The sequence below is a fragment of the Typopeltis vanoorti genome, chromosome 20 (assembly GCF_054136105.1).
Source record: "Typopeltis vanoorti isolate ZY-2024b chromosome 20, IOZ_Tvanoo_1.0, whole genome shotgun sequence".
NCBI classification, from domain to species: Eukaryota; Metazoa; Arthropoda; class Arachnida; order Uropygi; family Thelyphonidae; genus Typopeltis; species Typopeltis vanoorti.
The window spans coordinates 55,978,717-55,998,733 of NC_143568.1; the positions used below are offsets into that span (position 1 = coordinate 55,978,717).

At 36.5% G+C, this 20,017-nt stretch overlaps 1 protein-coding gene across 1 annotated transcript in view; it reads left to right on the forward strand.

Moving 5' to 3' along the window:
• The window catches only part of LOC150095455 (glycine dehydrogenase (decarboxylating), mitochondrial), a 649,342-nt gene that overhangs the window by 227,723 nt on the left and 401,602 nt on the right, over window positions 1-20,017 (forward strand). Inside the window, exon 8 of the mRNA XM_090410555.1 lies at window positions 3,210-3,306. Within this exon, the coding sequence (XP_090266681.1) occupies window positions 3,210-3,306 (97 nt within the window). The remainder of the gene's footprint in view (window positions 1-3,209; window positions 3,307-20,017) is intronic.

Below are 20,017 nucleotides of genomic sequence, written 5' to 3' on the forward strand. Positions count from 1 at the left end.
ATCTGATAGGTATCAACAAGTTGTGTATGGTGGAATGATATCCAGGAAAGGGAAAGTCACTAGTGGAGTGCCTCAGGATCTGTTTTAGGTCCATTACTGTTTGACTTATATATTAATGATATAGGTGAAGATTTGAACGGAGATATTCAGTTGTTTGCAGATGATGCAAAGTTGGGACGAACCATAAAGAGTAGTGAAGATGTTGTGGCCTTGCAAGAAGACTTGAATAAATTGAGTGATTGGGCGTGGAAATGGTGATGTGAGTTCAATGTTGCAAAATGTAAGGTTTTAAAATTTGGAAAACAAAGATGGGATGCAGAATTTATGCTTGGTGAGAATATATTATTGGAGGAGAGGAAATAAGAGATCTGGGGATGATAGTGGATAAGGATCTAAAATTTAGGGGACACATCGCCAGAATTGTGAAGACAACACAAAGACTTCTCGGAATGATGTGGAGGACACTGACATGTAGAAGTTGGGAGATTCTTGTTCCATTGTATAAGGCTTTGATTAGGCCACACATGGACCGTTGTGCCCAGATTTGGTCAATGGGTTTTCAGAAGGATGAAGTGATGTTGGAAAGGGTCCAAAGGCGACTGACTAAGGTAATTTCTGACCTCTGGAATGTTGAGTATGAGGAAAGATTGAGAAGATGTAATTTGCAGAGTCTGGTGGAGAGAAGGAAGAGGGTGAGATATGATAGACCTACAAGTTGGTAAGGGGTTGTTATAAGATCAATGGTGGAGAAGTTCTACAGAGAATAGTGGGAGATCAGGGGAGAACCAGAGGTCATCTCTGGAAACTGTATAAAGAGGGTGTGAGTAGGGGAGTGAGAGGCAGGTTTTTTTCGTGCAGGGTTGTGAATGATTGGAATGCCTTGCCTGAGAGTGTAGTGTCTGCAAGGAGTTTGGGTGTGTTTAAGACACGGTATGATGAGATGTGTGTGTGTGATAAAAGGACCTCCCAGATGAGTCTTTGACTCCATGAGGTCTTGGGAAATAATAATAATAATATAAGTTATTGCAACTGCATTATCAAAATATCAGGTCTTTTTCTGTCTTTCCTCAAACCATGATGGTGGAATTCAGAATGTATAGCAGTCAAAAAAAAAAAAAAAAAAAAAAAAACAGCCCAGAAAGCAAATTTTATTTTTTTTGGGGGGGGGGGGGGGAGGAGGAATAAAACCATAATAATATTCAGTCATCTTGGAGTTGAATTTCATATCTTGATATTTCTCCTTAGGCTGAGATGGACACTGACCATTCATAATTCAAAAAAGAAAATCTGACACTTCTTCCTCATATGTCAGTTGTGAGAAATGCCAAAGAAAACTGAAAATCCTTTGTACCTTCACTTCTGCCTCTTGGGGTGCAGACAGATGTTTATTGCTCTACTTATATTGAGTACTTGTCAGACTTTTGCCGGAGTCAGCACTTCAATAGTTGGATCCAATTCGCATCCAGACTATCAGAACTACAAATGAAGTAGTTGTTGTTCTAGTACATATCACCTGTTCCTAGTCTTCATATCAGAGCAAATGAACCACCGTTGTCAGTTCGACATCAGCAGTTGTCTATTGCTATATGTGACCAAAATAAAAATTCTCTGCCAGACCATCATGCATGGCCAATCATTTTTTTTGCCAATGGTGGGAAAATTTGTACTAAACCTTAGATACCATGCATTCCTTTGATTTGCAAATAGAGTTATTACAATCTCTAGACATCAGAGTAGATGCTACACATGGATGTCATTAAATATGCAACCACTGTGGCAAAACTGAATTTCATCATACAGTTTCTTTGTATAGATTATTTAACAATTCATCCCTTCCTCTGTGCATCAGCAACTCTTTAAGACATGCTGAGCAGAATTTCTATACAGATGGTTCAAAATCAATCTTTAGAGTGGGAGCTGCAGCTACCTTCCCAGAGAGCATAATATACATTTAGATCTAGCTAGCATGTAGCAACTGCTGAGCTACATGCCATTGAGATTGCATTAAATTACATAAAGTTATGATGATGTATTTTAAGTCTAATATGTTAAAAACATCAAGTATTTTTCTTGATCCAAATTCCTTCTGTTAGATATAAAAAGGCTTCATATGTGCGTTAACCTGTATTGGATACCAAGCATGTTAGGATCATGGGAAATGGAGCTGTAGACATTCCAGCTGTGTGTTGGTTTGCTCTAAGATAAGAAATTTATAAGATAACTATAATTGACTTATATTAAGCTAATTATGAAACAAAAAATTACTCTCACAATGGCAAACATGATTGCACAGAGAGAACAGCCTCTGCCATATTAAGATTGAAATTAAACTTTGTCAGTCTGCACAGGTTTGTAAAATGGAAGTTGATCATGCTCAGCTCCACATAGGTCACACTCATCTAATATATTATTTCCTGTTAAGGGATAATGATATGTCTGTGTGCGAGTCATATCTTAATCAACTGTCCTTGTTATTTTAATGAGTAGTTAGTTTACTGCTTTTAGTGATGTACCTGCCATTTACACTTGAAGATTTTATCAACAGATATACCATGTGTTTTAAAATTTCTACAAGAAATCACTTTATATAAAAGATTGATATTTATATTTTTATTGGAATGGCATTAATTTTACCTTTTATATTATAGCATTATGTATTAATTTTAGGCTAAATTTTGTATTGTTCACAAATGTTTAATTTGGTGCTTATAAGATATTATATTTTAGGTGGAAACTAGATATTTTAGTTAATAATATGGGACAATTTAGTTGTTTAAGGACAGTTTACATCCTTAAGCATCTACATTTTACATTCTAAAGTGACAATTTTTGTGAGGTGTTTAAAGCTGTAAATGAAATTAACAATTTGAATATTATAGCATGATGTATTAATTTTATTCTAAATTAATATTAGGCTAAATTTTGTATTGTTCACAAATGTTTATTTTGGTGCTTACTTCCTGGTGGAAACTAGATATTTTAGTTAATAATAAGGACAGTTTACATCCTTAAACATCTAAATTTTACATTCCAAAGTGACAACTTTTGACAGGTGTTTAAAGCTGTAGATGAAATTAACAAATTGAATATGAAACTTTCTAAAAATACACTTTGTAAAATGTTAGTAATTTTCTGAAATTTAGATGAAAAGCCGTAATTTTGTGCTTTTGTTTTAAATAATATATTTCATGTTTCTGTATGTTTTTTAGGGATTTATCTGGGAATCGTGCTTATCGCTTGGCCCTTCAGACCAGAGAACAACATATCAGGCGAGATAAGGCTACAAGTAACATTTGCACAGCACAAGTTTGTATATTTTATATGTATATATTAACCTAGATGATATTTAGTATCTGCTGGAAATTTATTATTAAATCTTAGTATGGAAATACGTAAATAAAGTATTATTTATTGATAGGAATTAGAAACTCTATCTTCAGTAGCATAAGGTTTAACTTTAATCCAAGGTATGAATGTACAACAGTCAGCTAACTGTTCAAGCCAAGTGGCCACATGCCAGAGATGGTCCATAACAGAATCTGTTCAAGTCACAATGAAGTCATCGCAAGAAAACTAGAGGATTGTATCTTTTGAGTTTAATGATGTACACAGTTGCCCATAATTATGGGATGAGGAGTTAGCTGGAAAAGAGATCAATGCAGCTTGGGGGATTTTCAAAAAATATTTAGTGGATGCAATGTCTAAATGTATACCACGGGGGAGAAGGTTAAATAAGTTAGGTGTGAGATGGATGAATAAAGAGATTAAGCATGCAATACAGAGAAAAAGGGCATTGTGGAGGCAGCATAAGAGAAGTGGAAGTAACCAATTTCATGAGTTCTACAAAGACCAGGCAAGGAGAGTGACTTGGTTGGTGAGAGTAGCTAAAGAGAGGTATGAACAGCAGTTAGCTAATGAAGCTAAAAAGAATCCTAGGGAGTTCTTTCGATATGTAGCCAGCAAAAGAAAGAATGATTATGGAAGGATGACATTGATTGGAGGAAATGGTATAAAGACAGCTGTTGCAGAATGTGTGGTGGAGATACTTAATGAGCAGTTCATAAAGATCTTTCAATCTTGTGAATGTGACTTCATGGAGAGATTAAGAGCAGTTGATGATGGGGAGGAGAGACTGACTGTAAGTGAGCAAGAGGTGTTTGGGGAGTTGAGTAAACTAGATGTAAATAAAGCTGTGGGACTTGATAATATATCACCGCGTATTCTGAAGGAATGTGCCAGAGAGTTGACACCTGCCTTGACATATTTTTTTAATACGAGTCTTGCACTTGGTCAAGTCCCTAAAGAGTGGAAGGAGGGCAAGATTGTGCCACTTCATAAAGGAGGTGATCGAACTCAAGCATCAAACTATAGGCCTATCTGTGTGTCGGGTGTTGTGGTTAAGTTGTTCGAGAAGCTTGTGAGAACTAGAATCCAGAGTTGGGTTGACAACAATGGTATAATCTTTGATGGACAGCATGGATTTGCTAAAGGGAGGTCGTGTTTTAGTAATCTACTTACTTATTACAATAAAGTGACTGCTTCCTTGGACAGAGGAGAAGGATACACAGTAATATACTTGGATTTCGCAAAAGCTTTTGATAGAGTGCCTCATGTTAAGTTGACAGTCAAACTAGAGCAGATGGGGTTGGATATTAGATTAGTGCATTGGATTGGAGACTGGCTATCTGATAGGTATCAACAAGTTGTGTATGGTGGAATGATATCCAGGAAAGGGAAAGTCACTAGTGGAGTGCCTCAGGATCTGTTTTAGGTCCATTACTGTTTGACTTATATATTAATGATATAGGTGAAGATTTGAACGGAGATATTCAGTTGTTTGCAGATGATGCAAAGTTGGGACGAACCATAAAGAGTAGTGAAGATGTTGTGGCCTTGCAAGAAGACTTGAATAAATTGAGTGATTGGGCAAGCAAATGGGGATGTGAGTTCAATGTTGCAAAATGTAAGGTTTTAAAATTTGGAAAACAAAGATGGGATGCAGAATTTATGCTTGGTAGGAATATATTGTTGGAAGTAGAGGAAATAAGAGATCTGGGAGTGATAGTGGATAAGGATCTAAAATTTAGGGGTCACATCGCCAAAATTGTGAAGACAACACAAAGACTTCTGGGAATGATGAGGAGGACACTGACTTGTAGAAGTAGGGAGATTCTTGTTCCATTGTATAAGGCTTTGATTAGGCCACACATGGACTATTGTGCCCAGATTTGGTCACCTGGTTTTCAGAAGGATGAAGAGATGTTGGAAAGGGTCCAAAGGCAACTGACTAAGGTAGTTTCTGACCTCTGGAATGTTGAGTATGAGGAAAGATTGAAAAGATGTAATTTGCAGAGATTAGTGGAGAGAAGGAAGAGGGGAGATATGATAGAGACCTACAAGTTGGTAAGGGGTTGCTATAGGATCAATGGTGGAGAAGTTCTACAGCGAATAGTGGGAGATCAGGGGAGAACCAGAGGTCATCCCTGGAAACTGTATAAAGAGGGTGTGAGGAGGGGAGTGAGAGGCAGGTTTTTTTCGTGCAGAGTTGTGAATGATTGGAATGCCTTGCCTGAGAGTGTGGTGTCTGCAAGGAGTTTGAATGTGTTTAAGACCCGGTATGATGAGATGTGTGTGAGATAAAAGGACCTCCTAGATGAGTCTTTGACTCCATAAGGTCTTGTTTAATAATAATAATAATAATAATTATTTTATTATTTTCTTGATTCCCATGGAGTTGTAATTCAAAAATTTGCAGAATCCATGTATGCCTTACTCTCATCCACTGCTTTTTGTTGCCCTGTTGTAAAAGGTAACTAGATAAAACATCAGCATTCCTTAACAAATCCTTATTGAATTATATAAATATTGCTCTCATCTGTCCAAATCTGTATATGTTACCGCTAAAGTGCAGAAATCAGTTATTCTGCGGATTATCTAGGTATTGTGCAGATTAACTACGGTGATCCGTTAATGTGCGGAAAATTGTTTCATTTCTCAAATTACCTAGGTAATCTGCACATTACCTACTAGGCACTCGTTAAAGTGAAAATAAGATCTTTGCTGGAACAACAGCAATGTTTCTGTATGTTTAAATTAAGATAATGTTATTTATTTATTTTTTGATATCTAAAGAATCAAGTTAATACAATCAACAAATTAGTTGATAGAATCAGTCATCAATCAATTAATATAATACAAGGAATCAAACGGTTTAAAATATTATTACAATTAAGAAAAAAAAACATATGATAAAATTATGTTTACTTATTAAAAAACCAAACTAAAAGTGGAGGGAGAGGGGGGAAGGAGTAGGGAAGGGAAACGAGAGAAACAAACTTTTGAACTTTAACGATACGGAAGCCGTTAATGTGCACATTACCTAGGTAAAATGTGGAAAACTCTTGATTCCGCACGTTAACGGAGCAAATCAGTTAATCTGCAGATTAGCTAGGTAATGTGCACATTAATGGTTTTCGCACTTTAGCGGTAACATATACATGTTCTTACCAGTTTCTCCAAAATCTTAACAGTTGCAGAAGAATACAAACTGGCATATAGTTTATATACCTCCATTCTACTACCAGTTTTATGCAATGGCACTATCTTACCTCCTTCCACTCTCCAGGAACCTGTCCCATTGAAAGACTTCATTAAACAGCTGGGCTAATGGCATGGTCATTTCACCAGCATGTTCCTTTAAAACACATAGTGAAATTCCTTTTGTCCTCATCCCCCCCCCCATGATGTATTCTAAGTCTAATATGCTAAAAACATCCAGTATTTTTCTTGATCCCAATTCCTTCTGTTAGATATAAGGAGGCTTCATGTGTACGTTAACCTGTATTGGATACCAAGCATGTTAGGATCAAGGGAAATGGAGCTACAGACATTTCAGCTGTGTGTTGGTTTGCTCTAAGATAAGAAATTTATAAGATAACTATAATTGACTTATATTAAGCTAATTATGAAACAAAAAAAATTAGTCTCACAATGGCAAACATGATTGCACAGAGAGAACAGCCTCTGCCATGTTAAGATTGAAATTAAATTTTGTCAGTCTGCACAGGTTTTGTAAAATGGAAGTTGGAAAATGGAAATGGAACTCCACATAGGTCACACTCATCTCATACATTATTAGTACAGCAAGCTTTATTTTAGGAATAAAGCTTGCAGGATGGAACATTAAAGTGGTCATAGTAGTCACCATATAGCAAAAAACAACAACAAAGAAACGTCAATCCATCCAACAGAAAGTTGAATGCTTGTTTGATATCCACCTTTTTTAGGCTTTCTTGTCAGTTCTCTATACCCTAAACCAATCTTGACTGGCAAATATGTACAACAGAACTTATTATTTTTATTATTATTATTATTATTCAGGCCTCCATGCAGTCAAAAGACTCACCGTGGGAGGTCCTTCCTAAGAAACACAAAGTCTATCATACCACTCCTTAAACTCATTGACCGTTCTCGCTCTCACCACTCCATCAGGCAATGCAATCCATGGCTCAACCATCCTCCATGCATAGAAACCACTCCGCACCCTCTTACTCGGTTTCCTTTCGTAACCTCCAGGGATGACCTCTTGTCATCACTCCCTCCCGGTGTTCAACCAAGTGAAAGAACTCCCCAGTATCAACCCTGTAACCACCTCTCAACAGTCTAAAAGTCTCAATCATATCACCTCTCCTCCTTCTATCCACCAAACTCTTCAGTCCACGTTCCCTCACCCGATCCTCATAACTATCATTGTACTGTCCTGAAACCATCTTTGTTATCTGCCTTTGTACCCTTTCCACAGCCAATTTATCCCCTTCAAATCCTGGGGATCAAATCTGAGAACAATAGTCCAAGTATGGTCTGATCAGGGTCTTATAAAACGGAATGATAACTGTTTTATCTCTGCAGGTCAACGTCCTTCTCATCATTGCAGCAATCCTCAGTGTTACCTTCACCACCTTTGCAATATGTCCCCTAAATTTCAGGTTTCTATCAATCATCAACCCCAGATCTCTTGTCTCCTCTACTTCCTCCAGTATAACTCCTCCCATAGAGTATGCAGTGTCCCATCGATGTTTCCCAAACTCAAGACCTTACATTTTGCTGCATTAAACCGACACCCCCCCCATTTCATTTGCCCATCTATCTAGCTTATTCAAATCCTCTTGCAGGGGTGCCGCATCTGCACTATTACACTAATAATCCTTCCCAGCTTCGCATCATCCACAAACAACTGAATATCCCCTTGCAATCCACTGACAATGTCATTGATTGATATAAAGGTTAAACAATATAGGTCCCAGTATTGTTTAACTATACTGGGTTATTGTTAAACAATACTTTAAAAGTATGGTTTTACCCCACTGGTAAAACCATACTGGGTTTTACCAGTGGGGTCCCACCACCCTGTATGACCCCACTTGTAACCCTCTGCTTCCTTAAAACTGCCCCACCATACACAACTCTCTGATACCTATTGGACAGCCAATCCTGAATCCAGTCGACCAATCTGACATCCAGACTCGTGTGCTGCAACTTAAATATCAGCTTATCATGTGGCACCCTGTCAAATGCCTTCGCCAAGTCTAAGAAAATGGCAGTATATGCCTTTCCCTCATCTAATGCTCTTGTAACTTTATGATAAAAGGCTAGAATATTGCTAATACAAGAATGCCCCTTCACAAATCCATGTTGACTCTCACAGATAACATTACCCTCATCTACCCTTCTCCAAGATCTCACTAACTACTGATGACACACAAACTGGCCTATAATTAGATACTTCCAGTCTGCTACCGAACTTACCTCATAATCCTTAACAGAATCATAAAGGCACTACATATAAAATTTATTTTTCTGATATGGCTTTACATCTGGAACTTTTTATTGACAAATCCTTGAAAGTTAGAAGATTGCATCCATTTTGTTGAATCAAAATGGATGCAACCTTCTAACTTTCAAGGAGTTATCGATGGTTACAGGCATTCCTCTTATGTGATCTTTTAGAGAAAGATTCAATTTCTATATATTTCAGGCATTTCAGAGTGGATAGCTATCATTTTGATGTTTTAGATTGCCTTAACCTTTGTATTTCATAAGATACTTTTTTTCCCCCTACTATCAAGAACTGGTACCAGTTTATCCAATGTGCAGTTCCCTTTATAATTGTTCCCTCTCATATTTTGGGCAAACTGGTTGTGACATTGAGAATAGAACCAGTGAACAATAAAAGTTATATCCTTTATAAGGAATTGTACATATTTAGTTTAGCTCACTATAACATTGACACTGCATATTGCAAAGATCCTTTGGAAAAACTCTCACATCTTCCTTAATATGAATCTGAATTGTTTATCCATAACAACAGTGATAGAAATAAATTCTAATCCTAAGTTGCTATAATGTTTTCAGGTAATGTCATCTGTGAGAGGTTATAAATTTATAGTATGTTGGTGTTGTAGATGGTCTAAGGATTACCTAATCTGGAAAATCCTATTCTAGAGACCAAGCATAGAATTTGTCAAACCACTTCAGACCTATAGTAAGAATGATTGTCTCACACTGGTCATTGAAATTTACCTATCGCCTAAAGGCATTCACAAATATTGGTTGAGTATATTAGATTTGAACCCATGACCTATTCATTGTAGAGTAAATCAGTTCTAATCTAATCCTGTGGTCTCCTCTGTTAAAAGAGTTGCAGCTAATGAACAGTCTGCTTCCATACCTCAATCTCTTGCTTCTGTAAGACTCTTGCCTGTCCAATCTTGGATGTTTTCTTTCCATTGCAGTCAGAGTCTTCCTCACCTTCCACCATCCCCTGCAATACGATTCTGGGGAACTCTTCAGAAGAATCCCCTCATCAAATGTTCTGCAAATGCTATTTTTCTTCTTTGAATACTAGCCATATAGTCTCTTTTCATCTTGAATCTTTTAAGAACCTCTTCATTGTTCACTCTTTCGTCCACTGATACGATCCATTTTTCTCAAGCACCACATTTCAAACACATTCAATCAATAACTCATCTCCTTATTAATTGTCCAGGACTCGCATCCCTTTTTCCCCACGTTCCAGATCATTGTCTTGAGGATTTGTTTTGATTTCTCTTTCTTAATATATAGTATATCTGAAAAAATGCTGCTTTTGCTTTTTTAATTCTGTTCTTAATTTCATAATTACATTTATTGTCATCTGTTATCCAACTACCATGGTATTCAAAACTTTTTTACATTCTCTATTCTTTGTCTGTTCAAAATGATTTCCATCCCATCATTTCCTTTCCTTGAAATCTTCATATTTGTCTTTTGAATGTTTATTTTGTATCTCTCATTATCTATTCATTGTCGAGTAAATCAGTTAAACTGAGTAAATAGCACTTCTGTTAATTATAATAAACTAATTTTTTAATTCTTTTCTTCTTCAATTCATCCATTCCTTTGGACAGGCCACTAAAGACCAGACACTTCCTCTAGACCTACCTGGTGTATACCAGGTCCTTTGCAGCTGTAAGCTGTCCTACTTTGGCTAAACAGGCAGGACAGCGAATAACAGAATTTCAGAACACAAGGACTACATCTGTTTTCACCAGTATACCCACTCTGGTCATACAGACCATGCTCTGGATACACGCCACAGAATATGGTGGAAGAAAGCCACAATAATATGCTGTAGCAAGTTCAAATTTGAAAGACTTTTCATGGAATCAGCCTCAGTCCAAAGAAACATGCCAAACCTCAACAAATTTGGTTGCATGAGACTATCCCAAATTTGGGAGATGTACACCAGGAGACCTTCAGCCCAATGGCCAAGAATACCTACATAGCCCCTTAGGGGGCACCATCAGGACTTTTAGGAGAAACAATAGCTTCCTCACTTCGTCCTCATTTACTGTGTGTAGTGACTTCGTGCATGTGTCTTTATTTTAAGTTCTTTCTTTTAAGCTTACATGGTGATCCGAATGCATTTTTGAAAATTATGGAGACATCTACTGTGTTTGAATAAAAACTTTAGTTTAATATAACTAAAATCTACGTTCGGCGTTTTGACCTTTATGTCAAGGTCATCTTCTGGAGCATACAACTATACACAGAAAACAAGCTACACTACAGTTAAACTGGTTTGTTAAAGATACTGACCCAACCACTACAACAATTGTTGGCCTGACCTCTGGTGGAAAAAAAAAATATATATATACATCAAAGCTAGAGTTCTATTGTTAGTGTTATCTGTTGGTTGTAGAAATACACTGGGCGCAATAACAAGTATCTATCTATATACATATATTAACATCATGATTATACTTGTACATTCCAGTCAGTTGGTATGGAATGGTTTCTAATACTAGCTGAAGAATGGTTAGCATCCTGACTTATGCTGGATCTTATATATTAGGCAGGCTGAATGTGTGCCATCCAGATCCTTGGAATTTTCATGCCATCTTTGTTGTTGATATTTGGGTGGTTTATCAGGATTTTGCACGCTTCTTTAAATTTCCTTTCATACCAAGTTTTTGTGTGGTGTAAAGAGCGGGTGCCTTTTCCAGTTGATTTGGTGTAAGGTGTTGAGCGTGTGGTCTGAGAGGCCTGCTTCACCATAATGGTTATATTTAATGTGTCTAATGTGTTCTTTCTTGCATATGGGGATTGTCCGTCCTGTTTCACCAATCTACGGTAAGTTACAGGTACATCGGATGGAATAGACTCCAGGATGTGCTAATGAGAGGAGAGGATCCTTAGAGGAGTTGAATATGGTTTTAACACTAACAATAGGACTCCAGCATTGATGTATAATTTTTATTTATTTTTTTCACCAGAGGTCAGGCCAACAATTGTTGTAGCGGTTGGTCAGTATCTTTAACAAACCAGTTTAATTGTAGTGTAGCTTGTTTTCTGTGTATAGCTGTATGCTCCAGACGATGACCTTGACATAAATGTTGAATGTAGTTATATTAAACTAAAGTTTTTATTCAAACATGGTAGTTGTCTCCATAATTTTCAAAAATGCATTTGGATCACCATGTAAGCTTAAAAGAAAGGATTCAGATCATCCATGGAAATGATACCCTCGAGTGCTGCAATTGGTATGGTAAGTTAAAGATTCGTATTTCCCTCTTGATCAATCAGCTGGCCTTTTTAAAGTGATGCAGAGACAATAACCTTATTCCTATCTGCATCAGGCTGAAAAAGAAATTTACGTCCGCTAAAGCACTCCGTATTTATGACCGCACAGAAAAAGCAATGCTCAGAGAACAGATCCAAATAGCCTGCCAAAACCTAGCAACGACACAAAATCTGGTTTCAAAATTGCAATCTGAACTATCGAACTATATTAATCCAGACATTCTACAAGTACTTGAAAGAATTACTGACAATTCGGCCAAATATACCCTGGAAAAGAATAAAGAAAAACTCAAGGCCAAATTCCACAGTTTGAAATAACGGCAAAATATGGCAGCCAATCACAGGGACCCATCCAATCAGAAGACCTCCTCCCCGATAAACACCAATAACAAACAACAAACAAACAAGGGAGACAAGGAGCGACCAACGACTGGCAAGCAAGAACCATGTGATCAACCTATCAAGCCACACCCTGAACAATGGCGAACTTATGCTACTGAATAAAGGGCAATAGCACAATAGCACCTATAAAGGTAAACAAATTGGATTTTATCTACCACATAGAAAGAGGCATCAGGTCCCTACCTAACAATATAGCTGATAAAATACGATTAGAAACTAGTAATGTCCTGAACACTAAGAAAACCATACAGAACAATCTCACAAAAGCAGAACTAGCACCAATTAAGTCATTAAAAGCCAAACAAAACATAATAATAACAAAATCGGATAAAGGCAATGCCACTGTTGTCCTTGACAGGTCAACATACGTACTTCAGATGAATCAACTAGTAGCCAATAACAACACATATAAGCTGGTAAATTATAACCCAACAAAAAGGATAAAACAGAGAAACTACTGAAGTCCGTTACTTCGTGGCCACCAGACAAAGTTAAAAAAACTCAAACCCCACTACGCTTCCCCCCTCCCCCCAGAATATATGGGGTCCCGAAAATACCAAACAAAATGTGCCCCTTCGACCATTCGTGGAAGGAATAGACAGTCCCAATTACCACTTAGCCAAGAAATTAGCAGCAACACTCAAGGAGTTGGTAGATCATTCCCCCTCCTACATAAAAAAAAACACACAACACTTTATAAACAAAATTAAAAACATAACACTCAACAAAGACTACTTATTAGTCAGTTTTGACGTTTCTGCCCTTTTCACTAATGTCCCCATCAACGACACAATTCTCCTACTACAGATCAAATTTCTGCCCAACATTATGGCCCTCTTTGCCCACGTACTACAGTCCGGTTACTTCGCGTGGCAAAACAAATTTTACCTACAAAAAGAAGGTACAGCCATGGGATCACCACTATTCCCCCCCCCCCCATCCCCAATCGCTAACTTCTACATGGAAACTTTGAGCAAAGGGCTCTTGATTCTGCTACACTAAGACCGACAGTCTGGCTTAGATACGTTGACGGCGTGTTCGCAATCTGGCCGCACGGGCGACAAATGCTAAACACATTCCTTAGCCACCTGAACAAACAACACGAATGCATACAATTTACCATCAAAATCAAAATTCACTCCCGTTCCTAGACACACTAGTCACATGTCTTCCTTCAGGCAGTCTATCCTTCATGTTCTACAGAAAACCGACACACACTGGCCAATACATACATGCTGATTCATACCACCACCCATCACAAAAATATGGAGTCATTAACACTCTTAAAAACAGAGCTACAACAATTTGCTCTAACCAACAAGCCCTGAAACAAGAACTAAAAATCATCAGCGACACATTCATAAATAATGGCTATAACAAAAATAGTATTAATAAAATACTCCATAAAACAACAACAAAAATGAATCTAGATTACAATTAAACCATAGCCATCCCATACATTAAAGGGTTATCAGAAAAAATCAACAGAATCCTACAACATTATAACCTCAATGCCACCTTTAAACCACCCACTAAACTTAAAACCATATTCAACTCCTCTAAAGATCCTCTCCTGAGAGGAGAGGATCCTTCAACTGCTCTAAATACTTCAACTCCTCCATATTCAACTCCTCTAAAGATCCTCTCCTGAGAGGAGAGGATCCTTAGAGGAGTTGAATATGGTTTTAAGTTTAGTGGGTGGTTTAAAGGTGGCATTGAGGTTATAATGTTGTAGGATTCTGTTGATTTTTTCTGATAACCCTTTAATGTATGGGATGGCTATGGTTTAATTGTAATCTAGATTCATTTTTGTTGTTGTTTTATGGAGTATTTTATTAATACTATTTTTGTTATAGTATTAATTATTCAACTCCTCTAAAGATCCTCTCCTGAGAGGAGAGGATCCTTAGAGGAGTTGAATATGGTTTTAGAGGAGCCTATTGCATCCAGTGCACCTGTAACTTAACGTACATTGGTGAAACAGGATGGACAATCCCCCGTACGCAAGAAAGAACATATTAGACACATTAAATATAACCATTATGGTGAAGCAGGCCTCTCAAACCATGCGCTCAACACCTTACACCAAATCAACTGGAAAAGCACCTACTCTTTACACCACACAAAATCCTGGTATGAAAGGAAATTTAAGGAAGCCTGCGAAATCCTGATAAACCATCCAAATATCAACAACAAAGATGGCATGAAAATTCCAAGGATCTGAATGGCACAGATTCAGCCTACCTAATATATAAGATCCAGCATAAGTCAGGATGCTAACCATTCTTCAGCTAGTATTAGAAACCATTCCATACCAACTGGCTGGAATGTACAAGTATAATCATGATGTTAATATATGTATATAGATAGATACTTGTTATTGCGCCCAATGTATTTCTACAACCAACGGATAACACTAACAATAGGACTCTAGCTATGTATGTACACACACACACATATATATATATATATATATATATATATATATATATATATATATATATATATATATATATATATATATATATATTTTTTTTTTTTTTCACCAGAGGTCTGGCCAACAATTGTATTGTAGCGGTTGGTCAGTATCTTTAACAAACCAGTTTGATTGTAGTGTAGCTTGTTTTCTGTGTATAGTTGTATGTTCCAGAAGATGACCTTGACATAAAGGTCGAAACGTCGAATATAAATTTTAGTTATGTTAAACTAAAGTTTTTATTCAAACACAGTAGATGTCTCCATAATTTTCAAAAATTATTTTAAGTTCCTTTGAAGATGGCAATGTGACTTTGCCAAAATATTGGAAATATATATTAAAGTTTAATTTAATTTATATTTTAGTGTACATTATTAATTCCTTCAGTTAATTAATAATCATGTGTAACCAATGTATAAGTCTTTCTAGAAGTATTAGTGCTTAAATTAGATTTCATACACCTGACAGCTGTTTTGAACTGTTTGTTCTCATCAGAAACCAACATTGTTCAAAACCTTTTGTTCAGTTCCTCAGCATTCCTATATCAAAGTTAAATTAATCTTAAATTAACTCTTGGTAGGTGCATAATCAAATTACTAATATATAGCACCAATATGACTATGCATCTACTGAGTTCACTTATGATGAGTTTAACTTTCGAACTGACCAAACAGTTTGAAAGCATTGTCAAGCAAGTGAAACCTAATTTAAGCACTAATAAAAGACAAACATGCTGGCTTTTTGGCAAAGCTTGTATCTTTTAAATAGTGCACACCAAAGCCACTCTGATGCTGAAGGTTATTTTCTTATAAGCTCTGACAAATATAACTAAGTTTCTTTTTATATTCATCATCAAATTCATGCCATGTACCCTCAAGGGGTGTACAGGATGTGATAGTACTACATGAAAAATTTACATCATTACTAACTCCCTATCTGCAATTTTCTTCCAAATCAGTTTGTTACTTGTCATGACTCCAACATTATCAGATCTTATATTTCTATTGTCTAAGGCACTTTGTACCATATCAATCCATCTATATCTTGGTCTTCCTCTGGGTCGTTTTCCTGTCAACCTGACAGAGAACACTTGTTTTGCTAATCTTTCATTGCCCATTCTGTTTAAGTGACCATCCCACCTGAGATTAGCTCTGCTAACGCATTCCTGGATGCTGACAATGTAAAGTTCTTTCCTAATATCCTCGTTTTTAATATGATATTGCCATTGATGCCATCTGTTCACGCCTCTAATCTTTCTCAGGACTTTCATATCTGTGATCTCTAGTCTTTGGTCAAGTGGTTTACTTCTGACCCAGCTCTCAGATCCATAAGTTAAAACTGGTTTGAACACTGTCTTGTATACAGCTAATTTAGTGTTCTGACTAATTTCTCTCTTATTCCATATGAATTTATTCAATTGATTTCATACCATACCAGCTTTGTTGATTCTGTTGTCTATTTCCATATTTAATTTACCATCTTCAGTAAAATTTGTGCCTAAGTAGCTGAAATGTTTTACTTGTTTTATAGGTTCTCCATTCATAGTGCAGTTGATATTTCTGCCTATTTTCATTGTCTTTGTCTTTTTATTGCTGACCTTCATACCATATCTATTACAAGAGTTATTCAATTTAGTCAGGGAATCTTGCAGACTTGTAGCAGATTTATTTAGAAGTATAACATCGTCTGCATAAAGCAAAGAGCTGACATTAACATCTACAATTTTGATATCATGTTTAATACCACTTTCCTTCATAATGTGATCCATATAGATAATGAGTAACAGAGGGGATAATGTACATCCTTGTCTCACACCAGATTTAACAGTAAACCATCTTCCTGTACTCTTTTGAATCCTAACTGCTTATTTACAACTCAACTAAAGACTAAGTATTGCTTGATATAATGCCCCATTGACACCATATAACTGTAGCATATTGAATAGCTTCTCTCTTGGCACCTTGTCATATGCCTTTTCCAGGTCGACAAAACTTAAATACAGATCTTTGTTATATTCCCATGATTTCTCGACTATTTGTCGTAAAGTGAAGATCTGATCCTGACAGCCTCTATTTGGCCTGAATCCAGCTTGTCTTTACCAAGCTTTTCTTCCACAATTCTTCTCAGCCATTTCTCAAGTATACTAGCATAAATCTTACTAGGAATGCTCAGTAGGGAAATTACTCTGCAATTCTCACATTCAGTTTTATTTCCCTTTTTATATATGGGTACTATGAGAGCTCTACTCCAATCATCTGGAATTCGTCACTCTGTCCAGGCATTCTGAACTATGCAGTGCAGCCACTGTACGACTATTATATCTCCATACTTCAGCATTTCTGGTCGAATATAATCTACTCCTGCTACTTTTCCACATTTCAGGCTTTTGATAGCTTTTTCTGCTTCAAGTATGGATATGTATTCCTGACTGCATGCCTGGTCAGTGTTTTTTACCACTGTGCTGTCATCACTGCTTGTTTCATTTAGCAATTTTTCAAAATAATTACTCCGTACTTCAAGGATATCTTTTTCTCCTGTTTTCATGTCACCTTTATCATCTCTAATTCCTTTTACAGCACTCTTTCCTCCATTTCTGAGCTTCTTCAACAACCTCCAGAATATCTTTCCACCTTCTTGATATTTATTTTCTATGTTCTTGCCAAAGTCCTCCCATGACTTTTGTTTAGCTAGTTTTACAAAGTGTTTAGCTTTCTTACATTTGTCTTATATTTTCTAAGAGCACAAGCTGACTTATTTTTATATTTGGCTATAAAATTTGAATGGTCCATAATATCCTCCATTTTAATACTTTAATTATTCCAAATTGAAGTTTTTTGTCTGTATATTTTAGTAATTGCAACTTTAAAATTTTTGTCTGAATGAAATAGTTTGCATTATACATGTTTATATTTCCTAGCAAATTAATTAATACAGGTGTATGACTTGATATTGAATGATGATTATTAAAGTTTTAATGACATATTAGTAAAGTTTTCCAACTAACTGACTAGGTCTCTTCTCTGTGAATTCTTCATTTAACTAGCACCAGTGTACCCAATCTTCAACTAAGAGGTTACATGTTTGAGTCTCACATGAATGTGGATATTTGTGAATGTCTTTAGATAAATTTCATCACCTAGTGAGAAACTACCATGATTCTTATTAGGCTTTATATGGCTCGAAAAAAGTTTCATGTTTGGTCTCTAGAGCTATTTCTGGATTACGAAAACAAAATAAAATAAAATTTAAAAAATAAAATCAATAAATAAAAGAAAAGCCCCTTAGCTTACTCTCATTACTGATGTCCTATAGGTTTGCCAGCATTCATGGGTGGGAATCATTAAAAAAAAAAAGTCAGTAATTACTAACTAACATTATTTCAAAGCTTGAATGTTTGTAGAAACTATAAAAGTTTCGTAAGTTGACCTGAGAGCTTACAAGAATACAATCCTCAGCATCTCTTAGTTGCCTTAGTATGGACTACTTAAGACATTGAATCTGCCCAAATGTCCATAGATTTGCCTTTTATTAGTCCATTTCATAAAAGTTTCACTGGCCTGACAGCTGTTTCAAACTGGTTGGTTCTCTTCAGAGACCAGGCAGAAATCTTAAGAAAACAAACTTGTTCAGTACTAAGGAAATCAAAATGTCAGAGAAATGTATTTTTCGTAAGTGAACTCTCAGTTGGTGAATAAAAGTAATTACTAAAGAAAGAGCCAAAAGTTTCATTTTGGTGATGTGAAATTATGTAGGCAAAGTGGAGAGTGCAAAATCAGTAATGATGACACTGACTGACTGATGGACTTTGAGAATTCAGTTCCTGTCATAGTATGAGAGGAAACTTTAGAAGCTGATCTCTAGGTTTAGCCAGTTTCATATGGAAATAGCATGGTTATTCTTAATGAAATCGTGGATTTTTATTTTTTCAACCCAATAACCAAACTGGTCTAAAAACATAAATGAATTGATAAACATAACTCTCATGAAAGTCTGATAATTTAGTGTACTATAAACAATCAACTTAGTTTGCCATTTCCCCAAGCAGGGTTTTAATATTTTATGGTCATAGGACTACGGTAGTTCGTGACTTATATATCAGTTCTAAAGCCAGTACAAGATCTAGAGGGAATCTGCAATTTTTGTATACCAATGCTAGAAGCATTCGAAATAAGAGAGAAGAATTTTTGGCATTAGTCAGTGAAATCTCACCAAAAGTTGTAGGCATTAGTGAAACTTGGCTGTCAGCAGAAGATGTGGTCACTGGAATTGAATGTGATGGGTACAGTATTTTCAGGGAGGATAGAGAAGATAGAACAGGAGGAGGAGTACTGTTGATGATAGCAGATGTGTTGCAGCCAAAGAAAGTAGTATATCATGATGATAGACGTGAATGAGAGTTCATTTCAGGCAGTCTGGTGCGAAATAGTGACCAACGCAACCAAATATACAGTTGGATGCTGCTATAGGCCAGGGAGTACGGGGGAAGATATTGAATTCATGCATCAGCAACTTAGTGCAATGAGTGAAGGCTTAGTGATTATTATGGGGTATTTTAATTATGGTGATATCAATTGGAAGGAGGAAATATCACGTAGCAAAAAGGAAATGGAGTTCATACATCTTCTACGAGATAATTACTTGAAACAGCACATAACTGAAGGGACACGTGGTGTGAGAGTGTTGGACCTGGTTATTGGTTCAGAGGTTATATGCATAAGTAAGGTGTCCTCGTTACCTCCAGTTGGTGAAAGCGATCATGTGGTATTGACTTGGGAGGTTGCAAAATCTGTGGATTTTTCTATTAAGAAGGGGTATGTACGGAATTACAGGTTAGGCAATTATAACAAGCTTCGGAGTGAGCTTGCAGCCATCCCATGGCAGAACATATTGCAAGGGAAAGATGTTAGCAGTGCTTGGGATAAAATCAGTGGGTATCTGAGGAAAGCAATATCAAATTGTGTCCCCATGGTCAGGAGGTCAAACAAGGCAGGCATTAGATGGATGAGCACTAGTATCAAG